The sequence below is a fragment of the Mytilus californianus genome, unplaced genomic scaffold (assembly GCF_021869535.1).
Source record: "Mytilus californianus isolate M0D057914Y unplaced genomic scaffold, xbMytCali1.0.p SCAF_1, whole genome shotgun sequence".
In the NCBI taxonomy this organism is placed as follows: Eukaryota; Metazoa; Mollusca; class Bivalvia; order Mytilida; family Mytilidae; genus Mytilus; species Mytilus californianus.
The window spans coordinates 34,517,956-34,534,683 of NW_026262581.1; the positions used below are offsets into that span (position 1 = coordinate 34,517,956).

General features: G+C 31.3%; 2 protein-coding genes across 2 annotated transcripts in view; one reads left to right on the forward strand and one right to left on the reverse strand.

The window, feature by feature from the left end:
* Nucleotides 1-967: 967 nt before the first annotated feature.
* LOC127719630 (GATOR complex protein NPRL2-like) overlaps nucleotides 968-16,728 on the forward strand; it is a 33,020-nt gene continuing 17,259 nt past the window's right edge. The window contains exons 1-3 of the mRNA XM_052225855.1: nucleotides 968-1,084; nucleotides 4,889-4,980; nucleotides 6,422-6,590. Of these exons, the coding sequence (XP_052081815.1) occupies nucleotides 1,022-1,084; nucleotides 4,889-4,980; nucleotides 6,422-6,590 (324 nt within the window). The 5' untranslated portion in view covers nucleotides 968-1,021. The remainder of the gene's footprint in view (nucleotides 1,085-4,888; nucleotides 4,981-6,421; nucleotides 6,591-16,728) is intronic.
* LOC127719606 (protein wech-like) lies at nucleotides 6,597-13,089 on the reverse strand. The gene is made up of 2 exons (XM_052225835.1): nucleotides 12,943-13,089; nucleotides 6,597-9,635 (listed from the first exon to the last, which is right to left on the reverse strand). The coding sequence occupies exon 2, from the start codon at nucleotides 9,615-9,617 to the stop codon at nucleotides 7,902-7,904; it is 1,716 nt and encodes a 571-aa protein (XP_052081795.1). The 5' UTR covers nucleotides 9,618-9,635; nucleotides 12,943-13,089; the 3' UTR covers nucleotides 6,597-7,901.

Below are 16,728 nucleotides of genomic sequence, written 5' to 3' on the forward strand. Positions count from 1 at the left end.
TGTGTACTGTTGTTTGTCTTTTCGTCGTTTTTCGTTTTTTTTTTTGTCATGGCATTGTCAGTTTGTTTTCGACTTATGAGTTTAGAAATTGAATATTCCTTTGGTATCTTTCGCTTCTCTTTTGAATTGGAAGATTGCAATTATTATTTACTTTTTAATGACTAGTGATGGATTAATTGATTGATTGTTTGCTAAATATTAATTAGCAAAATTTTTTTAATGAAACTTCTTTCAAAACATTCATTCATTGCGTACCTGATGAATGTACATAATAAAAACCAACTTTATGTAGAACAATGGTCATTTAATTTCCTTCCAACAGAGATTCATTGTCGGTAAGTGCAGCTCGTCTTGGACACTTTTCAGATGGACTGTTTTACTGTATGTTGCATGAAGATATACTTTACAACTCGGAACCTTTGATTTACAGGTAGGAGCTTCATTGTAAGAAACAATCCTCACCCAAGGAAATCATGATAGGAAACTCAAACACTGAAATATTGTATCAAATGGGAGACATATACTCCATATGCAGGCGCTGCTGGAATTTTGATATATCATAGAAATGAAAAGTTCACAATTGGAAAACTGATATCATTTCTTCTGTCGTAAAGCTTTGTTCTCTAGCGACCATCATTGTCATTTAGAGGTGCATATATTGTTTCAACTTTGAAAATAAAACCATGCAAATACTCAGCAAATAGAAATTGGCGATGTTTGAATATTTCATCACCAGAACTCGAAGCAAACGGAGGGCTGCTCAATGAGTTGAGTGGGTATTATTCCTTATGAAAACTTCATTTTAACAAACATTAATAACAAAAACATATATTGAACTCCAAAGGAAAATCACATTGTAGTTATCTAAATAAGAAAATGAATATGTTTTTTTTTCTGACAAGTCTGGTTTCATTCCCGGTTAATGGTGAGCATAATTTAGCAATACCTAAATTATCAGCTGATATTATACGATTACCTCCCTTCTTGCAGACAACTTATTTTACAGACATAATTTGAAACAATGATTAAGGGGATGTGTCTTGCAGAATTCCACCCGACCGCTGGTCCTAAGATAAAATATCAAGTAAATGCATATATTGAAAAGTTCTTTGCATTGTGGAATTGCGAGACGTATGGATGTTTATCCAGGGGAGGCTATAGCGGATGGCCGGTGTGTCTTTACCCCAAATAATTCTCTCAGCCCAAATAAACCGTTTCAAATTTAACAATAAGACCTTTTTTTATTTTTCTTCAACAGAATTCATATTTGATGGAAATCCAATGAAATTTTAGAAAAAAATACATTTGAATTTAATATCTATCTGCAGAATTGCAAGTAAAATTCAAGAACATTCATGTCTTTTTCTAGTCCAAATAATGACATCCTTGATAACTCAGCCCAAAACAAACTCGGTCTATAACAAACTCGACCTATAATAAATACTGCCTCACAAACTAGTCAATAAAAAATTCAACAAATTCGGTCTATAACACAATCAGACTTTAAGAAGAATTTAAGTAAGATTAACAATGTATAGTAATCTCAGTCATTGTCAGTTGTAATTTACTTTTTTTTAAATTGATTGTCAATAAGAATGAATTATTTATCTTTCTTCAGATTACAAGAAAGAAGTATAAATGCAGTTCTAACAAGATTTAAAAAAAAAAATTAAGACATTTCAGTTAATATTCAAAAGATTCCACTTATTTTTCTTTTTTGTTCCAATCTTTTATTTTATTTTTAATTTGCCTATTTTATAGATATTTCATGTATAATGTATCATATGCATGACTTATTTGAATGAACTTGACCTATGATTACAGCTGAATACTGGCATGTGTACTGTTGGCACCTTTTTAATCAACTTTAAACCAATAACTGGCATGTATACTGTTAACACCTTTTAATCACCAATCAACTAAGTGCGGCGGAGGACATTATATTTGACCAGGAGAATGACATGTCAGTACGTTCCTTTTGCTTACTTTTTGTTAAAATCCAAGCACTATGAAATTTTTAATGTTTTTTAACTGACGTTTCGAAAATTGCGATTATTTTTAATGCAGGAATACAATTGTATTGCATATAATACCTGTTTATCAATTTTTTGTCGAAATTCTAGCACTTAACCATGATTAAGATGCTTTTGAAAATTTCTGATTTTTTTTGGAACGAAAATTAAATTTTTACAATAAATTGACCGTAAATGAATTTGAAATAGCATATAGTACTTGCATATCAATTTTCGTTGAAATTAAAATTCTAGCACAAAAAAGATGTTATTTTTTAAAATTTATGATTTTTTGACAAGATCTATGTTTTAAACATTTTCTATCTGTATCGGTTTGATTGGAATATACTTACCCTTCATCCAAATAATGGCCATCAATGATGAATTACAACTTAATGAAAATTTTAACAAGCCATTCATTGTCAAACCTGTCTGTTTGTACACCAACTATGTGCAATAGAGACTTAACACCATAAAACCTTCTTTACAGACGGCAATCATTTAAACACCAGTTTACCACCAAAAAAAAAAAAGAAGCCGTACAACCAATATAAAAGTAAATACGAGAAATTTACAAAAAATATCCAACAACAGCTATTAACCCAAAATTGGTTTCCGTTCTCTAACTTTAGTTTGCCTCAACCAAATGTTATGAAACTTACACACAATGCTTATTACCACAAAACACAGGTCAAGTTTGAATTTTGGTGGTGTCACATTTACCGTTCTAGAGTAATTCCCCTTTACAAATGGAAAAATTGCTGAATTTTTTTTTTCCATTCTCTAACTTTAGTTTGCCTCAACCAAATGTTATGAAACTTATACACAATGCTAATTGCCACAAAACACAGATCAAGTTTGAATTTTGGTGGTGTCACTTTTACCGTTCTAGAGATATGCCCCTTTACAATTGAAAAATTGCTGAAATATTTGTTTCTGTTCTCTAACTTTAGTTTGCCTCAACCAAATGTTATGAAACTTATAAACAATGCTTACATTGTATTACCACAAAACTCAGATCAAGTACATATTTTTCGTTTCCGCTCTCTAACTTTAGTTTGCCTCAACCAAATGTTATGAAACTTACACACAATGCTTATTACCACAAAACACAGGTCAAGTTTGAATTTTGGTAGCGTCAACTTGTACAGTTCTAGAGTGATGTCCCTTTATACATTATATGCAAACGGGGGAATCATCTGTGTCCCATGGACATATTCCCCATTTATTTAGTATCCTCTACTATTAAGAAAATGTAATCCCTGCTGGGATTCTGTGTCTGGAGTGATTTTCAGGACAGCAAAATCGCAAAATTGCTATGGACACAGATAGGATTAAAAAAAAAATGGAGGATTTTAATGGCAGGGCAAATTGTATTTTGCCAAATCTTAAAGGCATAGCATTTTATGTCATTGAACAATTTTCCAGCTGAAACTAATTATTCTACATATTCTATAATTGAAATGTTAAAAGAATGTGCCTAAAATATGAAAAATTCTCGATCTTTTGACAATAGAATAAACACTTTCATGACTTTATGCATGTATTAAGTTGGGGAAGTTAAAATTCCTGTATACCACCTTACAACTATTTATCTCTAGTGTTTCATAATTGTTTTAAAAATCAGTAAGCAGTCATAAGAAGAGAAAAAAGTCAAGTCTGTAATTCAGTGGTTGTCGTTTGTTGCTGTATATCATATTTGTTTTTCGTTCATTATTTTGTACATAAATCAGGCCGTTAGTTTTCTAGTTGAATTGTTTTACATTTGTCATTTCGGGGCCTTTTATAGCTGACTATGCTATATGGGTTTTACTCATTGTTGAAGGCTGTACGGTGACCTATAGTTGTTAATTTCTGTGTCATTTGGTCTCTTATGAAGAGTGGTCTCATTGGCAATCATACCACATATTCTTATTTTTATATTATACCAATGTTTCAACTTACAAAATGGCCAAAAAAAACCAACCTCTTCAGGTTAATGTTGGGAGACAAATTTCTAAGTTTCAAGTCTATCTATTCTCATGTCCTACAAGGATAATTCATAAACTTTATTGAAGAATCTTTATTTGGGAATTTCTGCTGTTTCTAAATATGAAAACGTAAACATGAAACAGGGAACATTTTTAATGGAAATACTAGTATGAAATTGCAATTTAAAGAAAAAAAAAGTTCAGATAAGCATTCCACAGTTATGGGACTTTGACCATCAGATGAATAAAAGGGATTTTTTAAATATTATGCACTAGCTCTAGTATGCTTGGATCATGTTACTACAAACTTAACACTGTTGTTAATATTGGTGAATGTAGATTTGCTTTTGATTTTAAATTTGTTTTCTGGTTTGTGATTCCAGAGTTATGGGACTTTTAACAGTCATATTTGAAACAAATATTTATACGCCTGAGGGTATCCTCAGGCATATTTTTCTACAAAGCCATTTTATTTGCTTCTGATTAAATGCCTTCATAATATCCCAGTTAATTCTTGCAGCAATTTCATTATGCACAATGTTCTCTTGGCACAGCTGTTTATTACTCAATTTAATCAATCCCGTTTAACTTCAGAACTACCATTTTTGTTTCTTGCATACAAGTTCCATGTGTTACCAATATATGGCAAACATAATTATTCAAAAGTTAGATAACTCTTTCTTAATAAAAACATAATTAAGTCTGCCATTTTGTAATTGTAACACAAGGAACTTGCATACAAGAAACAAAAATCATAGTTCTAAAGTTTTAATGCTATACTGACAGACAGCATTTAAGATTTATGCTGTTCTACTGATATATATATATCTTTGAAACCAGATAATACTAATGGAGGTCATAATAAAATAAATAAGTCCAATTGAAGATAATTTATTTTTATTTTAGATTCCAGAAGAAGTATTTTCCAAGGAAGACTTTGATGCAATCCATCCTTACATAATAACAAAACCAGATCTGAAAGAGAGGCTCATTACCTTGTAAGAAAACAGGTTCTGTTTTGACAAGTCCATTCTAAAAAGTCTTTTAAAAATATATTTATTATTGGATAAGTGTTCTTCCATTTGAAAGAAGTTTCAAAGAACTAACTAAATGCTGATTTGGTGCAATGAAAATTAATGGATTAAAAATTAATCTCATAGATATTTTAAATGAACTGTTACAATACATATATTTTCAAATTTCTAAGCCACTCTATCATTGTAGCCATGAAGTAAAAATAAAAATCTTATAGGATTGTAACATGCATTATTTTACCACTTTGCACTTTGAGGACCTGATTGTTGTTTTTCTTCAGCAGTTGGTTAAAATTTTTGACCAGTTGAACAATTTGATTTGATGAAACATATTGCAATTTCGTCAGAATTTTGGCTGAAATGCAACACTTACAATCAAGTCACATTAAAAAAAACAAATATTGGAGACAGCAACCAACCACAACATCTGAATTACAGGCCCTGATTTGGGTCAGGCACATAAAGAATCATGCATGGTCATTTGTTACATATATAACCTATATTGCTATGAGTTTGAAAATGAAGAAGTCATTATAAAAATATAAATAAGTAAAAAATGAAATTTTACTGCTAAGGAGACTTATCCATTAAATACCAAATCAAAAGAAAGTAACATCTATATAAATAAAGGAAAATACAGTTAAACTTAACCTCACCCAACAACACAAACCAAAAATGACATTTTGAGTTTATGATATATCAAAAAGGTTTGTCAAAATACAATGTCTCAGTCAAGCTATGGATCAATTCAAAAGAGCTACAGTCAAACCTGCCTTAACGGTCACCTCGTTTCAGCGTTCACCTGCCTCTAACGGTCACTTTCAGACCCTCCCAAACGTTTATCTTTATAATTGGATATTCAGAAAAAGAAAGAGAAAAAAGACAGATATAAACTTCTCTATTTATAACAGACTGTTTGAAACTTCAGATTTTAACAGCTAGTACATTTATCAACTTACATTGCATAAATCGGCATTTCTTAGCTTGTTAAATGTAATATAAAAATAAGAAGATGTGGTATGATTATCAATGAGACAACTCTCCACTAGAGACCAACTGACGTAGAAGTTAACGACTATAGGTCACCACACGGCCTTCAACAATGAGAAAAACCCATACCGCATAGTAAGCTAGTATAAAAGGCCTCGAAATGACAAATGTAAAACAATTCAAACGAGAAAACTAACAGCTTAATTTATGTACAATATCCTCTAGAAATATTTTTTAGATAATATGCACCATTATCTCAATTTTCAGCATCCTATGAACTAATATCTTGATAGCCAATTCACACCATAAAGATTGATTGATTGTTGGTTGCTTAATGTCCAGTGGCAAATACTTCATGCATGTTCAGGATGAGGACACACCATAAGGAAAATGAGGCTATTTTTTTTCATTTCAGAAATACATTAGGGAAGAAAGTAATTGGTTGCCCTGTCATTATAGAAAACCCGAAATATGCCAGGAATGCATATATATTTAACCTGTTCTTTGTCATGGACAGCAAAACAGAAACAACAAAATATGAACCAGTTGTGAAGAAATTAGCTTCATATTTAAAGCAGATAGAGGTAGGAGAAAATTTTAGTAAAATGGGATAGAATGAATTATGATTTGTCTACTTGAAATGAATCTTTTATAATATCATGAATATCAAGATAAAAACTGGTCATCTCAAGTCTGGGTTGTCATTTTCTATGTTTTTTATATGGACTGCGCTCTGATGTCCCTGGGACCCAACAAGTCCTAAAAAAGTCCATCAGGCGTCAGAGCAATCTCTAACTAGTTATTAGGTAACAGTGCGGCATTATTCTAACATGTTTGTTTGACACTTTTAGGTTGAGTTTCAATTCATACACATTCAACATGTTATTGTGTCATGATCAATTACATAGACAAAACTTTTTTGTTTTTTGTTTTTTTGTCTTTTTCTATATCAACATTTGGTTCGAAATTGATTCATTGTTGAGATGTTGTAATTTGCAATCTTTTCATCAGTAAAAGCATGTTTTAGATTATATTTTAGCAAAAATGGAAGTTCAGGATTCTATATTCTCATTCAGAGTAGTCCTATGTAGTTCTTACACTAAACGTCAATAAAATTGTCGACTGCTTTGTTAGCTGTTGCATACCCAAAAAACTCTCAAAAAGTATTTTATTTTTTTTAAACCTGTCCATTTTGTATTACCTATTTTATATTGAGATGTTTTAAATGTATTTTTGTGTTTGCATATGCTTTCAAAGCAGTGTTGACTCAATTAAACAACATTCATGCTGCATTAATCAGGTCAAGTTTTTTTTATTCTTCTGCAACTATATATACATAATATGTCAGTTATATCTTGTACTGGTGTACGGATTTTTTTTGGAGTACATATCGGTCTACATAAAAATAAGGAGATGAAGTATGATTGCCAATGAGACAATTATTCACCAGTGTTCAAACGATGTGGATACAAGCAATTAAAGGTCACCCACCGTAAGGCCTTCAAGAATGAGTAAAACCCATCTGTACAGAATAGTCATTTATAAAAGACAAACATCTGCTGTCATAATTTAGCTCAACAATCACACTGAGGCATGCAAAAACAATACAAACATATAAAAATCTGATTAAAATGAGCTGTTAGTTGTCACTATGATACCCTGCACTCTAACAGTTAAATCCTTTCTAACTTTACATGTCCCCATACAGGATGATTGATCAAATCAGTTACTACGCCACTTCTCCTTCTATTCATTCATTTCCTTAGCGTTTAGTAAAATAATGATTCTAATATATGCACATGAATATTTTTAAGTTCCTTTATATTTAAGTGCTGTTTAATTGCCAAATGAGAAATTAAAATATTTATTGATGTTTGTTTAAAATTTATATTGGATTAAAAAGACATCTTTACTACATGTAGCTTGGCATCTGTGTTTTCTTCCTCCCCAGAATAACATCCCACCCATAACTGTCCCTTGGTATCAATATCCAAGGACATTGGAAATATAATTCCTTGATCCTTCATAACTTTACATGTCAGTATATCTCCCTCTCCTGACAGGACATGTAAAGCATGGTTGTTAACATCAGTCACTATAACATGTCCTACTGATGTTGTTACTATATCTGTAGGACAAAATGGTGTATCCCCTAAATTAACCTCAGGCTGTCTCTGATAGGTCCACTTAACCTGTCCCTCCCGGTCCAGAACCACCACCCTCCAATCTTCATTAGATATTATATCTATAACCAGTATGTCATTATTAACATTAGATGTAATTCTATACGGGAGAGTAAATAATCTCTGTTTATGTTTATCATACTCATATGATTGTTTTTGTTTCCCATCCATCCCAAAGATTATAACTTTCCTACAACTTTTGTCTGTGAGGTTGTAATCATCAACCCTCTCCCTAACACCTAGTATGATCTCATTATGTTTAGTGACATGTAAACCATGTGGTATCAGTGGTGACACAGACAGGAAAGGATTGATTTCTCCTGTCTTTGTTGTTAACAGACTGACATCAGAACTGCCATACAAAGACAGGAGAACATCATTATTGTCTGCCAGTGACATGGCGTAAACCTTAATTGAAAGATCCTTTACATTTTTGATTGTGTCATTAATGTTTGTTTTACGTAGAGTAGATGTATGATAATTAGAAATCCAAGCTGTTTTTTCATCCATTATTAACACTCTATGCACCATGTATAGATCAGTAGTATAACTGTTGATTACATCTAAGTTCTGTTGTTGCAATCCCTTTGGTAGATGAGTTTTCTGAAGTGATCCAAATAAGTTGGTAATGTTCTTTAAACTTTCCTTTGTGGGAATGAAATCCTTTGTTTCCTCAGAAAATGTCTTGAAGGATGCATCTGGAATTTCTTTTTTTCTGATTTCTGAATAAGCATTGAACACTTTCTCTGCTTGATTTGATTCTAATACTTCTTGTATATTGGTTTGGTTATTTAGCACACTTTTCTTTACTTCTTCTGTATGATTTTCTTTTTCTATGATAGATTTTTCTATTCTTTGCTTTTCCCTATCCAGTTGTTCTCTGAATTCTTGAGCATATTTACTGACTTCATCTTTAATCAACTTTTCCTGATGATTAATTTTCTGAACAGATTCACCAAAAAATTGAGTATATTTAATTTTAAAATCCTTAACTTTACTGTCTTCTATTTCACAAAGTGTGAATTTTTCAGAAAATTTGGATTCTAGTTCTTTCAGTTTTTCTCTTCTTTCATTGCACACTGTCTCAATTGAATCTAGGTCATGTTTTTTATGGGAAGCAGTTATACAATCTGGACATACTAAGTGGTCACATGTTCTACAAAACATGCAATTCAACTTTTTCTTGTGAATCTGACAGGGAATATTGTCAGTAATAATGGTGTTTTCCATTTTTTTTTTAGCTTCTGAACTTTTTACATCAACAATGTCATGCTTGATCGAGGTTTGAACTTTTAAATGAATTTTCTTACATTTTTCGCACATTAGTGTATTGCATTGTACACATTTCCATTTAATGTTTGTGTCAGTTTCACACAACTCACATGGCTTAGGTATTTGGGCTCGCCTTATGGATAGGGAAAATGCCATCTTGATTTGTAATAGCCACTACAAAATATATAAAAGATATTTTATTTTGATTCTTTGAAAATTCATAGAATGCAGACAAATATGGACAAATCGTTGTTGCTTGTTTTTTTTTTTTTATATCAATGGCAATGGACTACTGAGATGGATTGTATGCCATTAGATATTTGAATTGTGTGTCAACTTTTCAGATATAAGTAGGAACCTCTCAATCGTTTTTATATAAAAAAAAAATTGAAATCACCCTCTAAGACTAATATCCTGACAGGAAGATCAAATCAGCAACATTGGAGAAAAATCTTCCAATTTCTCTCTCCTCATGCGACTCATCAGACCATTGCTTGCAATCATGTGTAGTCGAACGTTATAATACTGTCATTTTAATTTGACCATTTTTATTTGAGTTATGAGACTTTCACCATATTTGACTATTGTACCAAATGACATAATTTGATTCCTCATTTATACAGTACAGAAGACATTTGGCTCCATATTAGCAATCTTGTTTAAATAAGCCTTGTAAAAAATATTAAAATAGTGATTTTTTTTTTTAAATGTTGCAATAAACTTTTATAAACAAAAAACAGGAATTAAGTTACTAAATTATTTCCCTTTAGCAAAATGTCCCCAGATGATGATCTCCCATTGTTGGGGTTTGAAAAGTTGATACTTGGGTTTAAAATATCTGGTGTAACATGTGTAAGAAAACAAGAAAATTTCTGAAATAATAATTTATGAAAACCTGTACATATGCCAACTTTGTTTGAATATATGTCAAATCTCTTCTATTATTAATGACACAATTTTGGATATTACTGTAAATTTATACATGAACTCATCAGGCAATTTGAAAAAAAAATTATCTCCTAGCTCAGCAAAAAAAAAAAAAGTTTTCAATTTTTGTAGTAAGGATTTATGGTGCATTCCGAAAAAGGATCTTCATTTTGTTTCTGTCTTATGAAAAACATGGCTACTACTGACAAAATTGAAGAAATATGATACAATAGGGTTAAACAACAGTTTTTATACGCCCATTTACGGGACGTATTATGGTATACCGTTTCCGTCTGTCGTCAACATGTCGGACAATAACTCAAAAACGCTTTAACCAACAGGAATATTGGTGAATTGTTTATATCTATTGATGTAAGCTCCCTTTCCATTTTTATAAATTTTAGATTTACGTTTCCGAGTTATGGGATTTTATTCATAGAAAGGGGTATTTTCCAGTTTTTGGACAATAACTCAAAAATGCTTTGAGCAGTTTTCACGAAACTTTGGTGACTTGTTTATATCTATTAAAATAAACTCCCTTTAGTTTTTTTTATAAATTTCTGATATGACATTGAGGAGTAATGGAACTTTATTCGTTGAAAAGGCAAAAGGCGTATCATGTGTTCATGGCACAGCTCTTTATTGCTTTTTAACACCATTTTTATCAATAACTAAAACAGTTATAGCAAAACTGACTATATGATAATGATCAACAGATAGCAGGCCATGATATATCTATTTTCAAATTATCATAAAAATATGACCATCAATGTTTCTTTTAGAAGAGCCTTGTTGGGTAGTAAATAACTAAAAGACCTAATGATATGGTTAAAATTTGTACAAAAAAACTATTCATACTGGATTAAAAATTGTGTATCCCATAAAAAAAGTAGGTAAAAGAGTGTAGTAACAGCTGGCTAGTGCAACTCTGTTGAAATTGAGGACAAGTTTCACTATTATGCTATCTTTGTCATTCAGTTCATCCTATGGTGTGTCAGAATCAAAGGGTTTCCAAAATATAATTTGAGTATCATCTGCTTGATTGGAATCAAAATTATACAGGGAATAGTTTTACATTTTGTCATGGTGGGGTCTTTTATAGCTTGAGATGCATTGTAGATCTACTTCATTCAATTATGATCCCCGCAAACAAAGTTTGGGGGTATATAGGAATCACCATGTCTGTCTGACTGTCCGTCTGTCCCACTTGGTATCCGGCCCATAACTTTTGTACTGTGAGACTTAGGTTAACCAATCTTGGTATACAGTTGCATCATGGGCTGGGTGTGTGTGATATACCAAACTCAGGTCACACTGACCCTTACTTTTACCTTTGACCCTTATTCTAGTAAAACTTTGTACAATTCATGTTTGACTCATAACTTTTTTACAGTAAAACTTAGGATACCCAAACTAAATATGCAGATGCATCATTGGATGGGGATATGTCACATTCTAAGGTCAGGTCACTCTGACCTCAGCTTTGACCTTTAACCACTTTGATAGTCAAACCTTATCCAATTTGTGTCCGGCTCATAAGTTTTGTTCTTTAAACTTAGTATATGCAGTTGCATCATTGGCTTAGGGTGTGTTGCATACTTAAGTCAGATCACTGTGACCTTGACTTTGACCTTTTACCCCAATAATAGTAAAACCTTATCAAATTCCTGTCATTCTCATATATTTTGTACCGTAAGACTTAAGTTAACCAAACTGGTAACCAGTTGCATCATGAGCTTGGGTTGTGTCAATTACCAAAATCAGGTCACTCTGACCCTTTGATACCTATGATAGTTCAACTTTGTCTGATTTGTTTCCTGGGCATTACTCTTGTACCATAAAACTTAGGTTGACCAAAATTGGTATTGTGATACATCGTAGGATGGGTGTGTGTCATATATCAAAGTCTGGTCCCACTGACTTTGAATTTGACTTTTGAACCCCTATGATAGTAAAACATTGCCTGATTTGTGTTTGGTGTATAACTTTTGTACTGTCGCACTTAGATTGACAAAATTTTGCATGCAGAAGCATCATACTGACCTTGACCTTAACCTTGACCTTTGATTTCTGAATTTACAGTATACAAACCTCAGACTTTGATCTATCAGTAATCATTGTCAAACTAACACTGAGGGGGTATTAGTCCAGCTATGTGGACAGCTGTAGTTTCTGGTAGATTATATGTTGTCTCATTGGCAATCATACAACATCTTCTTATTATATAAAGGGGGGATTCTCATTGCTTTGGGGTCAATAGTTCAATAATACAAATACTTTGCGTCATGTGTCAGTCATTCCTCAATGATTATATAATCATTTGAAAAATTGTCATTCTTCTGTTACGATTATATATGAACATTAAAATTTTCATTTATTTTCATATATTGATAGTAAAGGTGACGCAATTATTTCCTATTCCTTGTTGTAACTTTTTTTACCAAAACGTGTGCTAGCTGTTTGTTCAAATATTAGAACTTTATATGATTACTTTGAAAATTCAAGTTCTTGCAATGTCAAAAAAAATAATGTATTTGTTTTCCTCCATACATACCTTTTTCTTGACACGAATGTCATCAACTGTTTGTTAATAACATTTCTTCATTTTTCCTAAGATGTCTATCAACCAGGAAGTTAATTAGTACTAGTCTTTACTTATTCAAGGTTAGCAGTGATAACATTTATAAGTATATTAAATCATACCTATGCAAACAAATAAACCAGTAGTTATAGTATTTATTGATTTTACTCGTACCTCTGTACAAGCATTTAAATATTTGCTATTTGTTGTCAAGTTGCATGATTTGGGATATTTTTGTTTAAAACAAAACTGACATATTTTTTACTCTAAATTAAAAAACAATATGTATATAATGTTTGTCGGATGTCAAGGTTTAGACTTTAGTTTTATTTTTGAAAGATCACACCAAATTAATCATATCCCCATAACACAAAAGTATGTATATATATATATATATATATATATATACAAGTCTAAATTGAAAACAACGTTCAAACCTATGACTGCATTGGATAAAAACCGCAATTTTTATACGTGTGCATGTAAAACAAATTTCCTGGTAGAGGGGTCTAAATACAGCACAAACAACATTTTCCAAAAGACCAAAAAGTGAAACGTATATTTTTACAAAACGCATTTGACTAACAGGTCGAACAACTGATGTTCTTAAACCCTGCTGACTGCCATTGGCGATTGCCAAATAAATTGATCACCAGATGTTACATGGATCTTAATTTTAAACTTTAATACCAAACAGAAAACAATAAACTTGCGAAAAGATGGTATATCGCAAAACATGAGGTGCAAACAATTTCATACACCATATCCAGATTTCGACAATTAATGTCTCTTCAGTGATATTAGGGATCGAAACAGTATTTGGAAGGCCATATAAATTACCTCAATTTAGGATAGACTCTTGAATTTGAAAGAGTCGAAATAGGATGAACGGATCATATAACCCTGAAGGAAAATATAATACAAGCCCAAACGAAAAAAAATATAAACAAGTCTAAATTGAAAACAACGTTCAAACCTATGACTGCATTGGATAAAAACCGCAATTTTTATACGTGTGCATGTAAAACAAATTTCTTGGTAGAGGGGTCTAAATACAGCACAAACAACATTTTCCAAAAGACCAAAAAGTGAAAAGTATATTTTAACAAAATGCATTTGACTAACAGTTGAACAACTGATGTTCTTAAACCCTGCTGACTGCCATTGGCGATTGCCAAATAAATTGATCACCAGATGTTACATGGATCTTAATTTTAGATTTTAATACCAAACAGAAAACAATAAACTTGCGAAAAGATGGTATATCGCAAACATGAGGTGCAAACAATTTCATACACCATATCCGGATTTCGACATATATATATATAAGAAGATGTGGTATGAGTGCCAATGAGACAACTATCCATCCAAGTCACAATGTGTAAAAAGTAAACAATTATAGGCCAAAGTACGGCCTTCAACACCGAATAGCAACCTGTAAAGGGCCCCAAAAAGACTAGTGTTAAACAATTCAAATCTATATAAAAAACGAGAAACGAGAAACACTTATGAACCACACCAACAAATGACAACCACTGAACAACAGGCTCCTGACTTAGGACATATGTCCATATTTTTTTTATAAATTACTCTACATGCTCTAAGGCCTGTATCTATAAATTGTTGTATAAAGTGAAGCTTATAAAATTCCTAATTCAAGATGTACATGCAATTCCAATGAAACGTTTGACCTGTACAGCCATTTATAAACCAACCTTTTATTGAAGAATTGAATGTTTTTTTGGAAAATGACGCAGTCAATTTTCTTTTACCGTTGTTCAGACTTCCAAGCCGCTTTCCAAACTCGGTTCCATATTTAACATACTTATGTACTATACAGAATTTCATTCTTAACCTGTCCTTATGTTTATTTGTATAAATTGTATTTTGAGCTATTCCTTTGGTATATTTTTCATATTTATACGAGCTTTCGCTTTTATGTGCATGTCTTTACAATCCGTAAAAAAATCAGAATATAAATAGATCCGTTTTGTTATGGTTTTGGACTTTTTACATACCAATGATAACCAATCGCTAGACAAAATAGATCTTGAAAGAACGTCAACCTTTCTTGTCGGCTGAACTTTTAAATCATTAAAAAAAATAATACTCGGAATCATCTTGATATCCATACGAAAGACAATGCTCTTTAATAAGATTTAAGAAGTTTTTAAGAATCAAAAATTAGTAATACGGTTATATCCACGCGGTGTGTATGTATTTTGTTTACAAAGTTATAGCTGCAGACATAGGTCAAATATCGCAGGGACCAGTTCGGCTTTTGCAGAAGTTTTTCTGTCAAAAAGACTTTATTTCTTTCTGAATGTTTTCACTTTTAAAAGAATTAAAAGATGCAGAAACTTTATGAAAGGAGTAGACAGTGCTCAATAAATCATATTAAAAGTATTTAAGGAAAGTTTTACCCTTTCTTTGACAACATGGACAACGTGGTCTCCTCCATTTTTTGAAACATCTACGATTATTTCATTAATTTTTCGAGTTTACAACTAAACTTTTGATCCTGTATTGTTTTGAGAAAAGCATTCCCATTGTCTATTACAAGCCCGTATTATACGATTACTTGTCCTTGCATCGCTATTTTCAAAATCGAATATTGGATAACTAAACGAAAAATAAATATAAAATATCGAGATTTGCCATCCATTTTTCAATAACTATTAATTAAGACATTATTTTAAAATCTATGTTAACATTGGATGACTTAGATTAGGAATGGCATTTTAATAATACTTAAAAGACATGTCATTGGTGTAAACACGAAATGCGTAAGTGAGACAATTTAGCTGGACAAAAGTGCTAAAAACAGTATTGTCAAATCTTGTAAAATATTTCTGGTGGCAATATTTCAAATATTCATAATATTGCCAAACACAAATTTTTAAGGTGGTTGTAATGTTTGAATTGGCAAACATTTCTATATTGATAATCTACCTTTAATAATAAAAAAAAGACTTCTTAAAAAAAAGATTATCATATTCATCTTGGAATATGATCAAATATGTTAGTGTTTTTTAAACATATCTTTAATAACATTTCAGTACTTATGGAAAGAGTTATTCCATTTCTTCCTTTGATATTAAATGATATACCAATTTTAATTGCAAAATTGAAATTTGATAGATGTAAATAAAAGTTAATTAATAAAATTCCAATTTTGTCATTGAAAACCTTCTTTAAATATGTGTCAGTAAATTATGAAGCTGTGAAGGATATATAACTAGTTTATAAGTCAAACAACTAAAAGTGAGAAAAAATTATACCCACTGTGCTACATTTGGGAACGGGTGGTAATGAAATCAAATTATTTAAGTTATCTAAGCATTTAAATTTTTAAACGTTTAATAATAAAAATGTCACTTATTTGCATTTCTGTTAATGCACATGTATAAAAAATGCAGGTCTTTGTCTATTTAATATAATATAACCAACATGGTAGTTGTAAATAAATGTAACATCAAATCGCAAACACAACACTTAAGGTGATATCGAATCAATCTAATATGGCGCGCTTACCACAGCACTATTAAAAAATCCTGGGGAGAACACTGGATTGTATTGCTTTCAGAGTTATGTAATACACCTTGCCTAAGAAATAAGTCTAGCTAGGTCTGTATAAAAAATGAGGCTATAATGATATAAAATTACTATATTTACATTAAAGCTGCATTTTTTGCATTTGATATATATATCTTATGTACATATACATAGAGAACAACAGATTAAATGCACATGGGTTTA